The sequence below is a fragment of the Spermophilus citellus genome (assembly GCF_964194105.1).
Source record: "Spermophilus citellus genome assembly, chromosome: 15".
Taxonomy (NCBI): Eukaryota; Metazoa; Chordata; class Mammalia; order Rodentia; family Sciuridae; genus Spermophilus; species Spermophilus citellus.
In genome coordinates, this window is record NC_138195.1 from 33952131 (window position 1) to 33973406 (window position 21276).

At 33.7% G+C, this 21276-nt stretch overlaps 2 protein-coding genes across 4 annotated transcripts in view; one reads left to right on the forward strand and one right to left on the reverse strand.

Moving 5' to 3' along the window:
• FAM13C (family with sequence similarity 13 member C) overlaps positions 1-8701 on the forward strand; it is a 118650-nt gene extending 109949 nt beyond the window's left edge. For 2 of the 3 annotated variants that reach the window (XM_081267905.1, XM_081267904.1), the window contains 4 exons: positions 1470-1565; positions 2841-3040; positions 4278-4379; positions 7223-8701. In XM_081267905.1, coding sequence (XP_081124031.1) covers positions 1470-1565; positions 2841-3040; positions 4278-4379; positions 7223-7346 — 522 coding nt within the window. In that variant the 3' untranslated portion in view covers positions 7347-8701. The remainder of the gene's footprint in view (positions 1-1469; positions 1566-2840; positions 3041-4277; positions 4380-7222) is intronic. The other variant, XM_081267903.1, reaches the window with a different exon arrangement.
• A 152-nt stretch (positions 8702-8853) lies between these two features.
• The window catches only part of PHYHIPL (phytanoyl-CoA 2-hydroxylase interacting protein like), a gene marked incomplete at its 5' end in the record, with an annotated part of 55698 nt that continues 43275 nt past the window's right edge, over positions 8854-21276 (reverse strand). Inside the window, one exon of the mRNA XM_081267906.1 lies at positions 8854-9800. Coding sequence (XP_081124032.1) covers positions 9266-9800 — 535 coding nt within the window. The 3' untranslated portion in view covers positions 8854-9265. The remainder of the gene's footprint in view (positions 9801-21276) is intronic.

Here is a 21276-nt window from a genome sequence, read left to right on the forward strand (position 1 = left end):
CATGGAGTGCAGTTTGGTAGACTTTCTTTTTTTCATGGAAAGGTGTATTATCACTAAGAAAATGTTTATGGAGGGACTGGGCTAGAAAACTAAAGCCTTTAGGAGTTATTTAACCCATGCTTAAGAGGCTTATACAGAGAGGTGATCTTTCTTTCTACTGAAAAATAAAGAAAAATGCAAGAACTTAGGTTATAGCTTGTGAAATATATATGAAAAAGGACTCTATATACAAAAAGGAATCTAATTTTAAACTTGTGTTGACAGTATGGTAGTAGGGGCTGGGTTGTTTCAGGTACTGAGAGAACTTAAAAGAATTATGTGATGTGATCTAGGCCCCCGAGAAACTTTGATTTGGGGAGATAAGACTGAAACAGAAAACAGTTAAGGAAACAGTTAAGATAGAGAAGTTCAAAGAAAAGGAGATTGATATGGGCTAGAATGGTTTGTAATTGGAATGGGCAGACAGTCTAACTGTCTTAGTTCCCAGTCTAACTGGGAAGCTTAACTCATGGTTAAGCCATTTTCTTTTCCCTCAAGAGTTTCTTTCAAAGCTCTACAAGACTGCTGTTTGGCAGTCTGTCGTGTGTACTTTGATTGAAAGATATCTGAATGCTTATACTTTGAGCTATTTCTATCACTCCCTTTTCACTACCTGCTGGTGCAAACTAATGGCATAGAATGAAAATGGAGGCTGTGGATAGTGGACATGTAGTAAGTAAATGAGGATACAAAGGAGAAAAATCAAGGCAAATAAAGGAGTGAAGTAGATAGAAAAAAATGATACCTATTTAAAATTTTATATACAATGTGACTTGTGGACAGTAGTGCCTAGGGATGAGTCAGATGTAGATGGGTACACGAATCCATTAGAATACCAAGAGACTATGGAATTTCTTAGTTGAAAGTAACTTTGGATAATCAATTGAGAATACTTCACTATTTTCAGACTGGTCTAGAAGAGACTTTGTAACCTCTTTGTTGTGTAGGTAGGAAACAGAGTTCAAGGAAGTAAATTGTTTTGTTTAAAATAACTTAGTTTAGTATCAGAGCTAACCAGTAAGCTAGTATATAATCATGAGGAAGACCTTCATACAGTTCATGTTTGTGATATAATCATTAAAATCCAGATTAAATAGATATTTCAGAAGAAAAAAATTAATGTATTATTTATTCTTTAAAAAAGTGATTAAGTTCTTAAAGAAGTTTCATACTATTTATGCTTTGCAGACACTTTCAGAAAGCTTTTAAAAACCATCTTTCTAGACTTAGACCTATTCTTTAAGAGACCTTTCCTAGAAAAAATTGACCTCTTACTACATACAGTATCTTATAACTTCCCCTTTTCTAATTAGTATTGTATTTCAGAAATAAAACCTTTACTTTGACGCTTCGAGACTTTTATTTTTGGTCAAGAAAATTGACATGTTTTTAATCTTGTATGAAAAAGGAAAAATAATTTTGTTTTTCAGGTAACTAAGCAAGACAAGAACCTCATAAAGCCTCTTTATGACCGATACAGAATTATCAAGCAAATCTTGTCAACACCTTCCCTTATTCCAACAATTGTAAGTCAGGATAACTATATTAACTGAAAACTTGTACTGGTGCTCTACTGTATTGATGTTTAGTTGGCACTGTCATAGCTAGCACTATTAGAATTGTGAAGCAGTCCTCTTGACAATATACACCACCGACACCATTGCTGTTACTTCAAAAACAGGAATGTCATCTTCTCTAGACTCAATATTATGACTAATAATTAGAGATATTATGCAGCAGGAATATATAACACTTATATATTTGAATCCAGTTCTAATGTCTGCTTTCATTACCTTGGATGAAGAGAAAAAAATGATAAATTTCAGTTTGGCATAATCTCATTTATAATACAGCTAGACAAACCAGTGCCTCTCTATTTTGCATGTATTGGTTAATTTTTCTCCTTTAATAAGAAAATTGACAGTATATTCCTTCATACAGTGCAACATTTGTTATTGTACAATTTGACTACACTATCTGAGTATATTTATTTTAATAGAAAATAGGAGTACTGACAATTGACTAGGTTTAATAAAGAATGATACATGGGAATACAAAACTAGAAAAGCACTATAAATCCTACTTCATTAATATCAAAATAGCCACTTGTTCAAGATGTCAATATAAAAAAGATTAAGTGTTTACAAATATAAATTTTAGTATACTTGAGTACATTTACAAAGAAAATAAGAGAATAATAATTTATAGCCTTTAAAGTTTTCCCATTGAGGAAACATAACAGAGTGGAATTTTCAGATTTCTCTACAAGAAAATCATTTGGTTGTGATAGTTATCAGAATATGTTAAGGAGGAAACCCACTTTACTGTGGTCTTCAAAGGGCTCTTCTTTGAATTCATCAATTTTTTAAGTGTCCTTTGTATCTGACCCACACTGGGCCCTGACTTGGAGTATTTCTGAATGGCAAGGTGTCTGTAGACCATCTCATCCTAACTCCTCTCACTGGTGTGAAGCTGGAGCCCAGGTATAGGTAAAAGGGAGGAACTATTTGGCAGTACAGTCCAGACTGGGTCACATCCTATCTGTGACTTCTCTGGCCAAGGAAATACAAATGAACTTGGTAAGTGTTTTAGCTTAGCATGCATGCCTTTTTGCTCATTAACTTTTCCAGGTTTTTTAATGCAAATGAGAAAGTTCTTGTTTGCTTCCAATCCAGTTCTCAGTGAGCACATGGGTCACCTATGGGTTTTCATGGTGTCTATTTGTGGTTCCCCTTCCCATTTTTGCATTCTCAAGAGGCAGCATTTTGTGACTTTCTTCATTTAACTTTGCCTATGACAAGCAGGAAGAAGAAGACTCTGATGAAGATTGTCCACAGGGAAGCCAACAACATTCTTTATTAGATCCAGCATCTTGCCTTCCTGTCAGTGACCACCTCACCTATTCTAATGAAACTGAGCCTATTAGGGCCCTGCCACCTGATGAAAAGAAGGAAGTAAAACAACCAGCCCTCTCCATGTCCAATTTACATGAAGCAACCATGTGAGTATAAATCCTAAGTACAGAGTCTTTAAACTTCTGGTTTGTGGTACCTTATTCATGCTTAGAAAGTTTATAATGACTATTAGGTCTCTCTAAAAGGAACTGTCCTGCAAAGAGTAGCCCTAAAAGCCTAATCTGATTGTCCTCTTAACTGGAAAATCTAGAAGACCAAAGTTATGAGGAACCATAGCTCCCAGTAAAGTTCTGAAGATGCCATAAATGTTAATATTCAATTTGCTTTAATCAGGCCTCTTTTTAGCAGGCTTCTGGCAGCAGTGTAACCCTTGGCTGTGTGTGAATCAGAGCTGGCCTTTGAAGATGCTGGACCCAAAGGAGTTAAGATCCTGTTTGGGGCAACAAATATCAAAGTCTATATTCTAGCTTATTACTAGAAAATCCATCTCATCTAAATGTAGGAATCCCTTAGCTTTAAGTAAATGAGTTGTTCTTTGTCTCCTAATGGATCTTCAGTCAGGAGCTATTTGTATTTTCATTAATATTATCATTACTTTTAGTAGCTGGCATTTTCTTGATCATTTGGCCTTCTTTCTTTTATACATTACAGTCCAGATTATGAGATTTTCTTAAACATATTATATAGCCTGGTGAGTTTCTATTTAGGATGAGGTAAGACCAAGAACCAAAATAAAAAATGAAGTTTTAATCTGTTTGGAAGTAGAAAAATCTTTTGTGTGATTGTTTTTTAAGAAAATTCCCACATATAATTTCAGAATCTCCAGATTCTCTGAAACCATATATAAGTTCTAGAATAAAAGACAAACTTGCCATGGAACTACAGCTTTCTTCTGGGTCTTAGTTTCATTCCAAAGGGTTTTATCATCCTAACCACACTCCAGATTAAGGAAAGAATTTTCTTTAAGATCATTTCCTCCTTTGTCTCTTGTTCAGTCTATCATCCAATTGCAGATGACTATTCCTTCAAACTGTCTATTCCATGCCCTCATCACACATCGCCATTGATCTCACCATTTCTTACAATGGACTCAATCCACTTGCCTCTTTTTCTGCCTTTTCTCCTTTCCCATATTTCAATTAGGTAATTTCCCATGCTTTTGGGCTGCCCTATAGTTAGTGCCATACTTACTCAAGAGACTCTTATGATTCAAACACTTTTCAATCATAATATATTTATTTTTACTGAACAGATAAGTCTGCCCATGATATCTCAATTATGTCAGTGCTCATTAGTGGCAAATATATATTTTACCTGATACAGGCCTGTACTTCTTGATCATCTTCGAGAAACTAGGGCTGACAAGAAGAGATTGCGAAAAGCCCTAAGAGAATTTGAAGAACAGTTTTTTAAACAAACAGGAAGGTAAGTATGGGCAAATTTTTTAAAGTTACATTTTCCCAGATAACTGTTGTTCAAAATAAGCTATAATGTTTTGCAGACCAGTGATACTATACAAAACATAAATAACTTCCATACCAACTTAGACTTGGAATTTTTCTAATTTAACATTCCAATAGGACTGTTATTAGGAATGTTTTATGGGAGACTGTAGCTTTCAAGTATGACAACAAGCTTTAAGAAATTAACAATGTGCAGTGGCACATGCTTATAATCCCAACAGCTTGTGAGGCTGAGGCAGGAGGATTTCGAGTTCAAAACCAGCCTCAACAACTTAGAAAAATCCTGTTTCTAAGTAAAAATATAAAACAAGGTTGGGAATGTGTCTTAGTGGTTGAGCACCCCTAGGTTTAATCCCTGATACAAAAAAATGAACTCTAAAAAAATAAATCTCTAACTTGGCATAACCTTACTATATTGAACTTATATTTAACTTTTAAAAACACCTACTTGATTTTTCAGCTCATATAACTTCTTTGTTCTTGGTTCTAAAAGCTCTACTTATTTAATAACAATTCTTTCTTTACTTTAAATATCTTCATTAAACTCCAGGATGTGCCCCCTGATTATTGTTTCAAGGATTGGTCAAAAGATCATATCCAGTCTTTCTATCCCTTAATAATTAGCTATCTCCTCTACCTATCCTCTATTTTTATGTCTCAACCTAAGTCATCTTATAAATTTCATTAGTGTCTCTTAATTTTTAGTTTATCACCAACAAAATTACATATATGTAATCAGGAGATAAGTGTTACTGCTCTACTTCTGGAAGAGATGGGGACAAATCACATAGCTAATCTGAGAGCCTCAGCTTCTACTTTTATAAGCTGAAATGATTTGACTCCTGAGATCATTTAGGAAGTTACAAATGTCATAAGAGCATAACTGTCCCAAAAGCAAAAAGTTATTAAATGAGAGAGATAGAGATTTAAGTATTTGGGGGGGGGGTTAGAGCATAAGCATTATAGTCAGTGATACATTATCTCCTTGGTATTCCTCCCCATCTAGGTATTTGTTTTTTCTGAACTGTTTTCAGATTCAGCAGCCTGGGAGTTTCCCTAATGAAGGGACTATTTTCCAAACACACCTTGAAACATTCAAGCTTGGTCTGCTTACCTTTAGTCCTTGTCAGCTTTTCCATTTCAGTTCATCAGAGAGCTATTCACTAGGAGTGGACCTATTAAGTGAGAAACTTTTTGCATTCAGAATATACACGTAATTCACTCAAGTGTTTCATCTGAAATCGTTCTTGCCAGTGAATTGCTACAAGTCTAACTTATTTTTCTGCTTATGTTAACTATGTGAGAAATGTTATGTGTTAAATTTAGATGATTTGTTTTCTTCTATAAAACATTCATGCAACTTTCCCTTCAAAACATTCCTTGGAATAGTGACTTTGTCTGGGCTGTCTTCTCTATTATGCTTTGCAAATACAGGTGACTTGTATTAAAAACTTTGATCTATATCTTTTTAAAGGCATCCTGTGTGAATTTTTCATTTGGGGAATTATCAAGGAAGATGTTTTTGTAACCTAAATACAAATAGTCACTGCATGACTAAACAGTTATAAAGTGGGTTCACTTTAAGATGTTCATACATTCTTTTCATAACTTTGAATTCCTAGAATAAATTTACATTTTTACCTGTTTGAACCCAGTATTCTAATTTGAAGAGTCAGAAAATTCCCAAGGTGTTGGTAGTCCTGCCCTAGTGGATTTACAGTGCTATACCGCATGCCCTTTGACATACTGGAAGTTTAATTTTTTGTGTTTTACATACAGCATTCTATTGTATCTCTGAGTCCTAAACCCACTTCCGATATACCTATATTTGGTTATGAAGTTGCATGCCCCCTTGTGGTGACAGCATTTCATCTAAATATAAAAGTGGTAATTTATTACAATTAAAATCAAAACAGTTGAATGTCTAAGAAATATGAACTGTAATTTTGTTTTCCTACAGTATTTTATTGGGAAGGCCTAACCATCCATAAAGTAAAATAACAATGCAAATGATGACTAAAAGTTTTATGGCATCATAAAAGTTCTCAGTAATAGTATATTACATATGTATAAAAATTTATGCATTGTTACATATCCCAGTAGAATTAGTGTGAAGAGAACAAATTCAATTTGGACAGATAAATTACTACACTCAATGAACAGCTTAGTGATTCTACTACACATTAGCAGAGACGGGCGTTATAAGAAAACTTGGAGATGTTTCAAGTTTGTAACCATTGGGGGTGTATTTTCTTGTCACCACAAATTTATGAACTATTTGTGATCAGATTTCTCTAGGGTTTTCAGGTTGACAATTTTTAAGACTGAACATTCTGCATAGGCATCGGCCTTTGGCAAATAGTGGGGGGACAACTAGGAAAGGACTAGCCTTTGTTTTTCCTCAGAATTTTCACTTACCCTATTGTTACACAACTAAGCACTAGATAGAATAACTGACATTCAAATCCTCCAAGGGAATTATTTATAAACATGGAAGAGTAAGTGAAGCTGAAGAATGGGTAAAGACGACTATGCAAAAACCAAGCGGAAGCTGCTACCTTGTACTTTCATGTATGAATTATAAAAGTATATGTAATGGGGGCTGGGGATGTGGCTTAAGTGGTAGCGTGCTCGCCTGGCATGCTCGAGGCACTGGGTTTGATCCTCAGCACCACATACAAATAAGATAAAGATGTTGTGTCCACCGAAAACTAAAAAATAAATATTGAAAAAATTCTCTTAAAAAAAGTTTATGTAATGACTTGGTTCACTGTAAACAAATAGATCATCTTTTCTGTTTTGCAGAAGTCCACAAAAAGAAGATAGGATACCAATGGCAGACGAGTACTATGAATACAAGCACATAAAAGCCAAACTGAGATTACTAGAGGTCCTTATCAGCAAGCAAGATGTGGCCAAAACTATTTAAGGTTCAGGAAATGTCTATGATCACTTTCACCCAAGATAAGGTCAAGTGTATTTCTCTCTACCACTCTTGCTAAGTAGTTTTGACATACTGAAAATGGAAGCACTTTAGCTGTAGTATTAGCTATTTTTAAGATGGGATAATAAGTGTAATTATATATGAGAAGGGATTTAAATGGGGGAAACATGCAACAGGTAACCATCTAACTGAGGGGGAAAAATTGAGCCTCCTCCATTCCAAGAAGAAAACTCTGTCTATATAATTATTTCAAAATGCATCCAATATTTTGTCAAATCCAAATAGTATAGTTGGGCCACATTTGATAGGGAAAATTTATTAGTGTCCAAAGATTGTTTATATTGATGTATGGAAAAAAGCATGTTTGTTTTGTTTTTCCCATGAGGAAAACAAATTCTGCTTTTTGTGAAAGACAGCTAGTACAAAAAAATAATTTATTTGAAATTTCTAATCAGCTTTTAAGTGATACAACATTGACTACCTTGTCCCTTGAGTATGTTAGGCTTTCAGTATCCTAGAATATACTAGAATGTGTCACTGCTAATTTTTTTATTTCTATATAAAAATAGCACATTATTTTATGTTATTTAAATTTTACATTTCTGGTTACCAAAGTTCATTCTGATAGCATGTACTTTGTGAATTATCTTTTGTCTATAACTCACAGATGTTTATATTATTAAAATTTTAAAATAGGTATTTTGGATAGATGTGTCTGCAGTATATAATCTAATGTGATCATAGTATTATTGCTAATCTTTTGTTTACAATAACTAAAAGTTATATAACTATTTTTCCATTGGGAATATGCATTTTTCTTAATGTTCCAAGGTATATACTTTGTAATGTGAAAAAATTTTCTCATGCACTGTAGTGATTCATTCTATATAAAAACAGAAGGTTTGGAAATTGTTATAACACCTTGGCAAAGAAGCCAGAATATTTTATTTGCTTCATCAACATCAGTGTATATTGTTTTGTTATTTTGTACTAAATTGCTTTTTTATAAAAACAAGTAAAAGGTTGACATTTTTCTCTCATGTACCAATTATTTCTATTTTATGTAATGTTTAAGCATGAAGAAATTCACATTGTTATATAGTTTGGATGAGAATATTGATGATTTCAGAAGCAAACTATTTCAGAGGCTCATTTTCTCTGTATATTTCATAACTTTTATGAATGAGAATAATGTCCTTCATAAATTTGTTTAATTGAAGTCATCTACTTGTAACAGGACAAATACACAACTATTTGAGGTTTACAAATTACATCTTTGATAAGGGAAATGGTTTCGTGACATGTATACAATTGCTATTAAAATGTAACTATATATTCTATATGATTGTAAATATTTTATACAACAATACAAATAAAATATTTTTCTATTATATTTATTATGTTGAAACACAGTAGTTGTTTCCTGTTAGCTAATATAAATAACATAAATAACACTGTCAAACAACAAGTTGGAAGTGCTGACAATTCTAGGCTTCAAGATTTAACTCATGCTGCAATTACACCCTTTCATGCTGTTTGGAGTTATCCCAATATTTGTTCAGTAGATTAAATGAATGCACATTTAAACACCATTTATAAGCCATTATTTTGTATTTTGCTAAAGCAGTCTATAATTGTTTTGTTATGTTTGGCATAAAGTAAAAATAAAAACATTGCAGCATCTAGGCAAAGTGTCAGAAGGAAAACATCATTGAAAGTAGTGGGAAAGGTGGGGAATAGGAAACACTAAAACAGCTCTGAATGAAATTTGAGAAGTGGTAGTTTACTTTTGGTGATAGCGGCATGTGCATGCTTCAGTGGAAAACATCTGATGATAAAATTGGATAACAGAGAATGGTCCTAAGGGAAGAAAAGGGGCTGAGTAAGAATAAGAAAAGTGGGCATTAACGTCCAACACTGATATTACAGGTTTTGCAGCTGGGATCTTTCTTTGCATTTGCGGTAGACAAACTCATGAGCTGATGACCAGTGATTTCTGCCACGGTGCCCAGAGAAAGATCCACAGGGTCAGTAAAAATGACTTCTAAAATGACATCCTGGGCGTGGTGGTAAACCAGCACCCCATCTTCTTCTGTACAGGTCAAAAATTTATTATCCTTGGAATTGAGTTGCGGAAGGCGCAGCTTACAAAATTCATCTCCTGGTGATCCCACAGGGGCAATAACAAGAATCACATAATGATAAGCAGTGTACATACAGTAGAAGTCCCCAAAGTATAGGTTAGTGTTGGGGTTAAAAAGTTTTTCCGCTGCAATCTCAAACCTGTATCTTCCATAAGGTGAATCCTGGGGTGGCTTCCCAGTATTGAATTCAGTGCTGCAGCTGAAGAAGATGCCTTCTAATTTTCCACTGATAGGAGAGCCATGGCTACCACTGTTATCCTTGACAGAGGGCTGCATAGCATTCCCATGGTGTTCTCTGGAAGAAAAAAAGAAATGGTAATTTTAGTATAATAGTGGTAAACTTATTGATTTATACGTATCAATGATGCAGGTATAAGTCTTTTATGGCCAAAGGCCTGATTGCTTATACTACTATTGGACCAAGAGAATGCATCTTTTTCTATCCTTGAACCAAACTAAGGATGATCTACTACAAACTTGGAGATATTTGACACAATAAATTTCCTTGACAAAAAAAAGGAAACCAAAAGCAAACAAGAATAGCTATTCTCATATAAAGACTTTAAATTAAAAAATATCAAAGGAGGTCATTATATAATGAAAAAACAATCACTTTGGTAAGAAGAAAATTGTAAAAATACATGTACCCCATATGGGATGACTCAAATATATAAAGCAAATATTAGATCCAAAGGGAAAGACAGATTCTAATACAGTAATAGATGGGGACTTCAATACCCTACTTTCTACAATAGACAGATATGACAGGAAGCCAAAAACCAAACATTTGAAATGAACCATAGTACAGAACCAATCAACCTAACAGTTACAGAAATTTCATCCAAGTGCAGCAGAATACACATTCTTATCAGTACATGGAATATTTTCCAGGATAAATCATATATAAGGCCACAAATCAAGTCTCAATAAATTTTAAGAATCTGAATTCATATCATGTATCTTCTCAGACAAGAAAACTATAAATCAACAATAGTAATGGAAAGTATGCAAATACATGGAAATTGAATAATGTGTGTCTATATGATCAAGAGGTAGAAAAAGAAAATAGAAATTAAAAGACAAAAAATTTAAAATAATATATCAAAATATGTGGGATATAGCAAAAACAGTAAAGGAAAGCTTACAGAAATAAATGTATACATCAAAAAAAAAAACCCCACAAAAACAAAAAAACAGATCTCTAATAACCTAACAGTTCACCTCAAGAACTTAAAAAAGAACAAACGATAGGAAAGGTAGCAGAATACAACAGTCACTAATATGGCAGTATGTAAAAATGTGATGTGTAACCGATGTGATTCTGCAATCTGTATTTGGGGTAAAAATGGGAGTTCATAACCCACTTGATTCTAATGTATGAAATATGATATGTCAAGAGCTTTATAATGTTGTGAACAACCAATAAAAAAAAGAACAAATGAAACCCAAATTAGTAGAAATAAATAATATCAGAGCAGAAGAAAAAATAAAAACAAAAATCCCAAAAGATCAATGAAGTAGATTTTTTTAAAAAAAGTATAAACAAAATTGACAAACCTTTGACTACACTAAGAAAAAAAAGAAGACCCAAATAACTAAAACCAGAGATGGAAAAGGAGACATTACAAGTGATACTACAGAAATACTAAGAACAATTATATGTAAACAAACCTCTGGGAAGCCTAGAAGCAAAGAATAAATACATCAACACATACAATCTACTAATATTGAGTTAAAAAGAAACAGAATCTAAAAAGATCACTAATGAGATAGAAGCAGTAATCAAAACTCCCATCTAAAAAATGGCCAGGGCCTGATGGTTTTAATGCTGAAGAAGAACTAATTCCAATTCTTCTTAAACTATTCAAAACATAGGAACTTTGCCAAACTCTTTACAAGGCCAGCATTATCCTGATATCAAAATATAAAATACAAAAGAAAACTAGAGTCATATCCCTGATGAACATACATACAAAAATTCTCAATAAAATACTAGCAAACTGAATTCAATAGTACATTAAGCAGATCAAATACCAGGATTAAGTGCAATTCATCCCAGGGATGCAAGGATGGTTAAACACATGCAAATTAACACGAAATAAAACACAACAGAATGAAGGGAAAAAAAAACATGATCATTTGAAAACATGAAGAAAACATTTGAGAAGACTCAACATCTCTTCATAGTAAAAACTCTCAAGTAAGGCAAAGAAGGAACATACCTCAAAATACTAAAGGGCATATATGAAAAACCCACAGTCAATATCACTGAATGGGTAAAGCTGAAAGTGTTTCTTCAGAGATTAGGAACAAGTCAAGGTGTCCACTTTTACCACCTCTATAATATAGTAGCGGAAATCTTAGGAAGAGTAATTAGGCAAGAGAAGTAAAGGGCATCCAAATTAGAAAAGAAGATATTAAATTATACATGTTTGTAGATGACATGATTTTATACACAGAAAAACCTAAATACTTCATCAAAAAGCTGTTAGCACATTTGAATGGAATCAATAAAGTTGCAGGACAAAAAATTAACATAGAACATGAACATTTTTATACCAATAATGAAAATGCTGAAAAAGAAATTAAGAAAGCAGTCATATTCACAACAGCTACAAAAATTTAGAAATTTAATGTAGTAAATGATCTCTATAATGAAAATTATAAAACCTTGTGAATGAAATTATAGAAGACAAAAAATGGAAAAATTATACAGTGTTCATGGATTAGAATAATATTGTCAAAATGATCTTAATACCGTCATAAAGGAATCTGTAGTTTCAATGTAATTTCCGTCAAAATACCAAAGCCTATTCACAGAAATAGAAGGAAAAAATCCTCAAATTCACAGGGAACTACAAAAGACTCAAAGCAATCTGGAGGGAGAAACACCAATATATTATTATTATTATTTATTAACATTTTTATTATTATTATTATTATTATTATTTGTGGTGCTGGGGATTGAACCAGGGCTTTGTGTGCTATATCCCCAGTCCACCAATACCTTATTTTAAAACAATACTATTATATTAGAGTAGAAAAACAATGATCCTGGCATAAGAAAGATTCATAAACCAATAGAACAGCATTAGAGAACCCAAAAATTAATCCATGTTCATAAAGCCAACTGACTTTTGACAAAGGCACCAAGAACATATAATAAAGAAAAGACTGCCTTGCAATAAATGGTGCTGACAAAATTGTATATATACATGCTAACGAGTGAAACTAGATCCCTTCCTCACACTGTACCCCAAAATTAACTCTAAATGAATCAAAGACCTAAATGTAAAACCTGAAACTATGAAATAAGAAAACATAGGGGAAACACTTCAAAACATTGTATAGGCAATGGTTTTTCAGATAGGAACCACAAAAGCACAGGCAACAAAAGTGAAAGTAGATGGGATTATGTTAAGTTTAAGAAGTTTCTGCACAGCAAAGGACAATATCAACAGAACTGAGAAAACCTACACAATGGGAGAGTATCTGTGAACAATTCGTATGATAGGGGATTAATATCCAGGATATATAAGGAACAAAAAAACCCTCCAAAACTCCCCCCAAATAATCCAATTAAAATGGCAAAAGAGCTAAACAGATACTTCTCAAAAGAAGACATACAAATGGTCAATGAATATATTAAAAAACATTCAATCCAATTATCAGGTAAACACAAATCAAAACCACAATGTGGTATCTCACCCTACTAAGAAGGGCTATTGTCAAAAAGACAAAAACTAACAAATGCAGACAAGGGTGCAGAGAAAGGAGAAAGCTTATATACTGTTGGTGGGGAATGTAAACTAGTAGTCATTGCTAAAAACAGTATGCAGATTCCTCAAAAAAACTCAGAACTGGTATATGATCCAGCAATTCCAATACTCGGTACACAGCCAAAGAAGATGAAATCATTCTATCAAAAAATACTTAACACTCCCATGTATGTATGTATGTATGTACGTACGTACGTACGTATGTATGTATGTACTTATGTATGTATGTATGTACTTTTGGAACTGGGGATTGAACGCAGGGGTGCTTTATCACTGAGCTATATCCCTAGCCCTTTTTATTTTGAGAAAGTGTCTTACTAAATTGCCCAGGCAGGTAGAGAATTTATGATCTGCCTGCCTTAGCCTCCTGAGTCAAGTCACTGGGATTACAGGCATGAACTACACCATACTCGGCCCATGTATATCTTAAAAATATTTTATATTGGTGGATTAAAATCACACATATTCATTGTTACCTATTCATATATGCACACAACATAATTTGGGCAATTTAATTTCTCAGTACCACCTCACTTTCTCCCTTTCTCCCCGCAGTTGTCTTCTTCCATTTTACTGGTTTCCTTTCTGTTTTCAGATGATTCCCTTTCATACACACATTTTTACCTTTTTTTTTTCTCTATAGTTTCCACAAATGAGAGAAAACATATGAACCTTAACTAACTTTAGTTTATTTCACTTAACATAATGTTCTCAAGTTCTATTCATTTTCCTATAAATGAAATTTTCTTCTTCATGGTGGAATAAAGCTCCATTGTGTATATAAATCACATTTTCTTTATCCATTCATCTGTTGACAGACACCTAGGCTGTTCCACAATTTTTTTTTTGGTGAATTATGCTATTATAACCATAGGTATGTATATATCACTATAGTATGCTGATTTTTAATTCTTTAGGATAATACCAAGGAGTGGTATACCTGGGTCACATGGTAGTTTCATTCCTGATCTTTTGAGATACCTCCATACTGATTTCTGCAGTGGTTGTACTAACTTAAGTCTCACCAACAGCATCTGAATGCTCCTTTCACTGTTCCTATCCTCACTAGCATTCATTATTATTTGTAGTCTTGATGATCATCATTGTAACTAGAGTGGGATGAAATCAGTATCACTTTGATTTGCATTTTCTTAACTGCAAAAGATGTCAAACATTTTCTCATATATTTTCTGGCCTTTTGTATTTCTTCTTTTGAGAAGTGTTCATTTAGTTCATTTGGCTATTTATAGATTATATTGTTTTTTGAGTTCTTTATATATTCTTGATATTAATCCTGTGTCAGAAGAGTAGCTAGCAGTTTCTCCCATTCTATAGGCTCTCTTTTCATGCTCTTAATCATTTCCTTTGCTGTGCATAAGCATTTTAATTTGATGGCATTCCATTTGTTAATTTCTCATATACTTCCTGAGCTTTAGAAGTCCTACTAAGGAAGTCATTGTCTATATCTATATGTTGGAGTGTTGACTCTACATTTTTTTCCCAGCGGTTGCAAAGTTTACAGTCTTATTCCTACCATTTTGATCCATTCTGAGTTGACTTTTGTGCAAGGTGAGGGTTAGGGATCTAGTTTCTTTCTTCTACATATGGATATCTAGTTTTTTCAGCACAATTTGTTTAAAAGTCTGTCTTTTTCCCAACATATTTTTAGAGCCTTTGCCAAGGATACGGAGACTATATCTGTATCATTCCCATGCTTATTGCAGCATTATTCACAAATACCTAAAATATAGTATCAATCTAGATACTCATCAGTGGATGCATGAATAAAGAAAGTATTGTATATACACATAACAGAATATTATTCAGCCATAAAAAGAATGAAATTTTACCATTAGTAGCAACATGGATGAAACTGGAGGTCTTATGTGAAGTATGACACAAGAAAACAAACATGTGTTCTCACTCATTTGGAGAAATTAAAACTTGATCTTGTCAAAGAATGTAATGGAATAGTGGTCATTAGAAACTAGGAAGGCAGAAGAGAGGAAGAATGCAAAGAAGTTCAACAAGAGAAATCAAAACACAGAAAGGAGGAATTAGTTGTTGTTGTTGTTATTTTTCTATGACACAGTAGTGTAACTATTGATTTAAACAATCTATATTTCCAAATGACTAGGAAAGTATGAAATTCCCAACACATGAAATGATTAATGTTAAAGAGATGGAAATGCTTATTACCCTGGTTTGAGTATTACACATTGTGCACATGCAACTAATTCCCATAATGTATCCTCATAAAGATGAACAAATAAGTATCAATAAAGAATTTCAAAAAGAATAAAGGATGTTTATTATAGTTTGTAACAGCAAGAAAAAAAATCAATTGATGGTACCTCCATACTATGGAATACAAGGTAGAATTAAAATAGTTAAGATCTGCTTTTTTGTAAGATATATATTCTATTTATAGATAAGATTCAGTACTGTGTATATATTAATCATCTCAATTATCTCCTTTATTTTTTTTATTTGTTTTACTTAGTTACACATGACAATACAATGATCTTGACATATCATACATTTGAATCAGATGAGATAGAACCCAAGGGTGTTTAACCACTGGACCACATCCCCTGCCTGCCTATCTATCTATCTATCTATCTATCTATCTATCTATCTATCTATTAGAGACAGGGTCTCATTGAGTTGCTTAGGGCCTTGCTTAATTGCTGAGGCTGGCTTTGAACTTGCAATCTCCCTCCCTTAACCTTGTGAGTTGCTGGGATTGCAGGCTAATTTACCATGCCTGGCAAGATATGCATTTTTGAAGCAAGTTCTAAAACCATATTTATAAGTCCACTTATGTAGAATGAGAACCCTAACCATTTACACATGTCAGTGTATAGCAAAAGCCCTGGGAGTATTCCCAACACATTGTTCAAGTGATTACCTAAGGGGAAAAGAGTTGGGAGAACGAAGCTAAAGACAGACTTTCACATTTAATCTCCATACTTCTGTCTAAAGAGCCTATATAATTGTATTAGTTGCATAATTTAAAAATCAACTAAATAAAAAAGTAACAAATGAGTCCTGTCCATGTATATTGGCATAAAAGTATTTTGTTTGGCTTTTTTTTTTAACCATGCACAGTTTACAAATCAAGTTTATCTTCCTTGAATTTTGCTTTCAACACTCATGGTTATTTTACCTCATTCCCAGATGTATTCTTCACCTCTCTTACCTACCACTGTGGCCTGAAGACTCCATCATCCAATTCTTTGTCCTTTGGTCTCTCCATTTCAGTTATACCAATGGGAAATACAAGAAGATCTGGTGTGTAAGGAGGTAAATCCTTCGATGTCTCTCTTACTTCATGTTTCGGGGCCTTGTGGTTCTGGCTTGGTAGGGTTCTTCTAGAACTACATCTCTCTGTCCACTACTACTCTTGCTGGACTGACTCCCTACTCATTCTGTTTCCAAGAATGGTCTTAACTTCTGATTGTTTCTGGTTGCTTTATTATGCCTTATTAGTTGCTTAACCCTGCAACCACCTTTGTGAGTGGTGGTTTTGTTAAATTTCCCCCAGAATTCTTGGAGCATGTCTTTTTCTTGCTGTTCCTACCAGTATGACTTGAAATGAAAAGTTCAAGCTACCAATGAAGCAAAGAAAGATTTCCCTAATCACCATGCTTCTTAAAGAGTTTGTGAGCCAGTGAGGTATGCTCAGGATCTGCCAATGACTTTAGAATAGGAATGGTCTTAAATTCCATCACCTGAAAACTACCTAGGGAACTTATTAAAAAATGAAGATTCAAGAAAAGACCAAGACTCGTGGATAGGAAAATAAGGAGGCATAAGAAATACATGCATTGTGACAGCATGGAGCCTATGTTTCACTCTGTTGTTCTTTCTTTCTTCTGATGTTCTAAGATTTCTTCTTTAATTATTTTGTTCCTGTCTTAGCAACTCCCTCTTACCATTCTTTAGGTTAGGTATGCTGGCAACAAATTCTCTTAGTTTTTCTTCATCTAAGTATGTCTTTATTCCCCATTATTCTTATAGAATTTTTTCAAATAGGATTCTTGGTTACTTGAAAATACTGTGCCACTTCTGGCTTTAATGGTTTCTGGTAATGGTATCAGTCCAACTATTCTTTTCCCTACAGATAAGGTGCTTTTTTCCCCCCCTCTTACCACTTTGAAGATTTTTTTTTCTTTTTCTTCAGTTTCAGGTGATTCTGATATGTATTGGCATGGGTTTGTTTGGATTTATCTAAATTGAGGTTTTCTCAGTTTGAATCTGTAGGTTTAGGTTGTTTGCTAAATTTGAGGGATATTCCAGATACATCAATGCATACTTTTTAGTCCCATTTTCTTTCTTTCCTTGATACTAAAGACATGAATACTAGATCTGCTATAGTTTCACATGTCCATAATGTTCTGGCAAATAGAATACAAAAACATATCAAAAAGACAGTGCCATCATGATCAAGTGGGGTTCATCCCAAAGATGCAAGGTTTGTTCAACACATGGAAATCAATAAACATAATTCATAACATCAATAGACTTAAAAACAAGAGCCATATGATCATCTCAACAGATAGAGAAAAACCATTTGATGAAATGTAGCAGTGCTTCATGATCTAAACACGAGAAAATCTATTGTAAAAGTCACATATGCTAAACCCAAGGCCAACATCATTCTAAATGGCGAAAAATTGAAAGCATTCCCTCTAAGAACTAGAACAAGACAAGGATGCCCTCTTTCACCACTTTTTTCATCATCATCCTTGAAACTCTAGCCAGAGCAATGAGAAGAAAGAAATTAAAGAGATACAAACAGAAAAAGAAGAACTCAAAACTATCACTCTTTGCCCACAACATGATTCTATATTTAGAAGACTCAAAAATTTTCACCAGAAAACTTCTAAAACTAATGAATTAATTCAGCAAAGGAGCAGGATATAAAATTAACACCCATATCTGGGCATGATGGAGCACACTTGTAATTTTGGCAGCTTGGGAGGCTGAGGCAGGAGGATCAAGAGTTCAAAGCCAGCCTCAGCAAAAGTGAGGTAAGCAAAAGTAAGCAACTCAGTGAGACCATGTCTCTAAATAAAATACAAACTAGAGCTGAAGATGTGGCTCAGTGGTCAAGTGCCCATGAGTTCAACCCTCAGAACCAAAAAAAAAAAAATTAACACCCATAAATAAAATGCATTCCTATACATAAGTGATAAATCCACTAAAATACAAATTAGAAAATCTACCCCATTCATAATAGCCTAAAAGATAAAATAATTGGGAATTAATCTAACAAAAGAGGTGAAAGATACTTAAAAAAAAAACTGAAGAAAAGACAGAAAGATCTCCACGGTCTTGGATAGGCAGAATTAACATTGTGAAAATGGTCATACCACCAAGAATGCTATACAGATTTAATGCAATTCCTATTAAAATCCCAAAGACATTCTTCATAGAAATAGAAATAGAAAAAGCAATCATGAAATTCATTTGGAAAAATAAGAGACCCAGGATAGCCAAAGCAATTCTTAGCAAGAAAAATGAAGCAGTAGGCATCATGATGCCAGACTTAAATTAAAGTATAAAGCCATAGTAGCAAAAATGGCATGGTATTAGCACCAAAACAGACATGTAGACGAATGGTACAGAATAGAAGAAATAGAGACAAATCCACATAAATACAGTTATCTCATATTAGACAAAGGAGCCAAAAACATACATTGAGAAAAGATAGCTTCTTCAACAAATGGTTCTGGGAAAACTGGAAATCCAGCAAAATGAAATTAGATCCCTATCTCTCACCCTGCACAAAACTCAACTCTAAGTAGATCACAGACCTAGGCACTACAACAGAGAACCTTGTACCTAATAGAAGAAAAAGTGGGCCCAAATCTTTACCATGTCGTCCTGGGAACTGACTTCCTTAACAAGATTCCCGAAGCACAAGAAGTAAAATCAAGAATCAATAAATGGGATGGATTCAAATTAAAAAGCTTCCTCACAGCAAAGGAAACAATCAAGAATATGAAGAGAGGAACTAAAGAATGGGAGAAAAAACTTTACCACATGTACCTCAGATATAGCACTAATCTTCAGGATATGTAAAGATTTCAAAAAACTTAACACCAAAAAAACAAATAACCCAATCAATAAATTGGCTAAGGAACTAAAAAGATACTTCCCAGAAGAAGAAATACAATCAATCAACAAATATATGAAAAAATGTTCAACATTTCTAGTAGTTAAAGAAATGCAAATCAAAACTAAACTGAGATTTCATTTCACTCCAGTCAGAATGGCAACTGCCATGTATACAAGCAACAATAAATGCTGGCAAGGATGTAGGAAAAAAGGTACACTCACACATTTCTGGTTGGGACTGCAAATTGGTATAACCACTGTATAAAGCAGTATGAAGATTTCTCAGAAAACTTGAAATGGAACCACCATTTGACCCAGTTATCCACCCTGCTGTTTTTTTTTTAAATATTTCTTTTTTAGTTGTAGTTGAACACAATATCTTTATTTCACTTATTTATTTTTATGTGGTGCTGAGGATGGAACCCAGGGTCTCGCATGTGCAAGGTGAGCCCTCTACCACTGAGCCACATCCCAGCCTCCACCCCCAGCTCTGTTTATACCCAAAGGACTTAAGATCAGCATACTACAGTGACACAGCCACATCAATGTTTATAGCAGCTCAATTCACAATAGCTAAACTGTGAACCAACCTAGGTGCCCTTCAATTGATGAAGGGATAAAGAAAATGGGGTATACATTCCAGACTTAAATTATACTACAGAGCCATAGTAGCAAAAAGAGCATAGTATTGGCACCAAAACAGACATGTAGATCAATAAATCCACATAAATAAAAGTTATCCCATATTAGACAAAGGTGGTATATATTCACAATGGAATATTACTCAGCCTTAGAGAAGAATGAAATTCTGTAGCGCTATCCATTTGCCTGTTAGTGGATGGAGCTAGAGAATATCATGCTCAGCAAAACAAGTCATTCCCAATGAACCAAAAGTCCAATGTTTTCTGATATGCGGATGCTAATTCACAGTAAGGGGGTGGGTGGATAGAGGTACTCTGGATTAGACAGAGAGGAGTGAAGGGAGGTGAGTGGGTATGGGGGAAGGAAGGGTAGCAGAATGAATTGGACATTATTATCCTATGTACATATATGATTACATGACCAGTATAATTCTACATCATACACAACCAGAGGAATGAAAAATTATGCTCCATTTACGCATGATGTGGTGAAATACATTCTACTGTCAAGTATAACTAATTAGAACAAATAAAAAAGAAACACATCTACATAAAAAGCATCATAGAATTAACAAGTGAAAGTGAATTAAAAACTTGATTTTACATGTGACAAAAAAAAAAGTAAAGAAAACATAGTTAACTCATCCCTGTGTTGTTTCTCCAGTTCCAGAATACCTGGTTGGTCTACCTTCTTCTTTTTACTTTGCAAAATTTAATATTTCTTTTATATATAATGCCAAAAATTTGTAGTTGTCCTTAGTAAAAAGAATATGGAAATGTGTGTCTTTTTCATTTTGCCCCTGATCAAAATTTGTTACCTTTGTTTCATTTTCATTAATAAAATTCATATGCCCTTAGTAAAGAGCCACAAGTGCAACTATATGAAATAAGAACAGCAGAAAATATATAAATAGGAATTCAAGTTAGGGAATGAGACCTACTATTAATGACAGAGCCTCAACTTTAAGGTTATATGAAATCTGACACCAAAAATATAAAAATTCCTACACATACCTACTGATCTTATTGAATTCTTGAAGATAAAATTTCAGATACAGTAAGGAATTTAAGGACAATTAAGCTATCAAAAATGAAAAGCAGTAAGAGTTGTAAAGTCTTATTTTTCATTTAAAGTAAGGGAAAACAATATTCACTTTGAAATTCTTTTCAAGAAGAGATCAAAATGAGTTCATTCCTTATAGTTTAAATCAGACTTTATCTAGGT